Below are 1,984 nucleotides of genomic sequence, written 5' to 3' on the forward strand. Positions count from 1 at the left end.
CCGTGACCACATCCTGGAGAAAGCAAAGCTTGCACCACCCTCTGGGAGGCGCCGGAGAGCAGAAGGGAAACCCAAGAAGAACTTTCCTTGCCACGAGTGTCAGAAAGCCTTCAACAGTCTGGAGAAGTTAAAGGTGCACTCGTACTCTCACACAGGAGAAAGACCGTACCGCTGCTCCCATCCCGACTGCACCAAGGCCTTCGTCTCCAAATACAAGCTGCTACGGTACAGACGGCTCTCCCGCCGCTTCTCTCTTTACGCTTGCTAGCATAGCGCTGTTAGTGATGTGATTTGTAACGCATGCCTTCTGTCAAGATGATTGCAGCTTCTCTGAGTCTTACAGAACGTGTCTGTGTCCCAAGGCATATGGCAACCCACTCGCCAGAGAAAAACCACAAGTGTTCATACTGTGAGAAAATGTTCCACCGCAAGGATCACCTAAAGAATCACCTCCACACCCACGACCCGCACAAGGAGGCCTTCGCCTGCCAGGAGTGTGGCAAGAGCTACAACACCAAGCTGGGCTTCAAACGCCACCTCGCCCTGCACGCCGCCAACAGCGGAGACCTCACCTGCCAGGTGTGCCTCCAGCTGTTCCCCAGCACCGGGGTTCTCCTCGAACACCTCAAAACGCACGCTGGCAAGTCCTCAGGTGGGACCAAAGAGAAGAAGCATCGCTGCGAGCACTGCGAGCGGCGCTTCTACACCCGGAAAGACGTGCGGCGCCACATGGTGGTGCACACCGGACGCAAGGACTTCCTTTGTCAGTACTGTGCTCAGCGCTTCGGGAGGAAGGACCACCTGACCCGTCACATGAAGAAGAGCCACGCCAGGGAGCTGCTGAGGGTAAAAACGGAGCCAGCTGATTCGCTGGAGCCCGCCGTCTACGATCTGGCGTCTGGGAGCATCAAGGACGAGCTCCCGGGAATGTTGGCGCCGAGGCCGCACCAGCTCAACATGTACGCCGGCCCGGTCCTGGACACGCAGCCCTTTTCTCTGAAGTACCCCACCTTTACCTCATACGGCGCGCCCCCCCACGAGAGGGAGGCGAGTCTAAAGGGAGAACTGGAGACGTACCTGATGGAGATGCAGAGCAGCATGCCCTCCTCGTCCTCTGCAGCCCAACACGCCCCCCTCTCCTCCAAGCTGGAGCTGGTCCCTCATGTGGGTCTGCTGGAGGACGACGGCGAGGACGCCTCCGTCTCCAAAATGTCCACATCGGTGGCCACCACCACCGGCGACTCTCTGCCCTCCTCCTCCCCCCTGATGGACTTCTCTCAGCTTTTCAACTTCCTGCCACTCAACGGGCCTCTGTACCAGCAGGTAGGAGGCGGCGGGGGGCAGGGCGTCCCCTTTCAGGCCAACGAAGAGCCCACGCCGCTCGTCCAGCTGCCCCCCCCGGCCCCCATGGCTCCAGAGGCGCCGGAGAATCCGCTTCCAGGACTTCCCTCCTCCTTCATATCCAACCTCAGCGCGCCCACCACCCTGCCCCGCTTCCACCAGGCTTTCCAGTGATGCAGTATGTACGTCTGTTGTCTAACACACACACACACACACACACACACACACTGAGCCTCCACAGCAGACCAACACACACCAGTCTGGCATTGTTTAGGACATTCACGCGTCTTTTCATTTGTTGCAGGCTTATCGGACACAAACGCAGCAGGAGAAGGGCTCTGACACGCAAAGCGTGGCGCTAACGGTTGCCGTAGCGATGCTGGGAAATCACCACCACTATTCGAGAAGAAACGACCCTCTTGCTTTGTATCTATGTAAATACTCCTACTAAATCCTATTTTCCTACTATTCCACGTTTTGTAACCTGTTCTGAGCTGCTCTGACGACAGAAAGGACTTCACACACACACCGTGTTTCTGTCACATGCAACACACACACCGTGTTTATCTGTCACATGCAACACACACACCGTGTTTATCTGTCACATGCAACACACACACCGTGTTTCTGTCACATGCAACAC

General features: G+C 57.1%; 1 protein-coding gene across 1 annotated transcript; it reads left to right on the plus strand.

Moving 5' to 3' along the window:
- Positions 1-362: 362 nt before the first annotated feature.
- Positions 363-1,705, plus strand: plag1 (pleiomorphic adenoma gene 1). The gene is made up of 2 exons (XM_079259509.1): positions 363-1,523; positions 1,646-1,705. The coding sequence occupies exon 1, from the start codon at positions 367-369 to the stop codon at positions 1,513-1,515; it is 1,149 nt and encodes a 382-aa protein (XP_079115635.1). The 5' UTR covers positions 363-366; the 3' UTR covers positions 1,516-1,523; positions 1,646-1,705.
- The last annotated feature ends 279 nt before the right edge of the window (positions 1,706-1,984 follow it).

This window comes from Telmatherina bonti, assembly GCF_933228915.1.
Source record: "Telmatherina bonti genome assembly, chromosome: 20".
Lineage (NCBI taxonomy): Eukaryota > Metazoa > Chordata > Actinopteri > Atheriniformes > Telmatherinidae > Telmatherina > Telmatherina bonti.

Excerpts from the sequence above, each read along its gene's own strand:
- plag1 (XM_079259509.1), top strand. The coding sequence starts at position 367 with ATGGCAACCCACTCGCCAGAGAAAAACCACAAGTGTTCATACTGTGAG.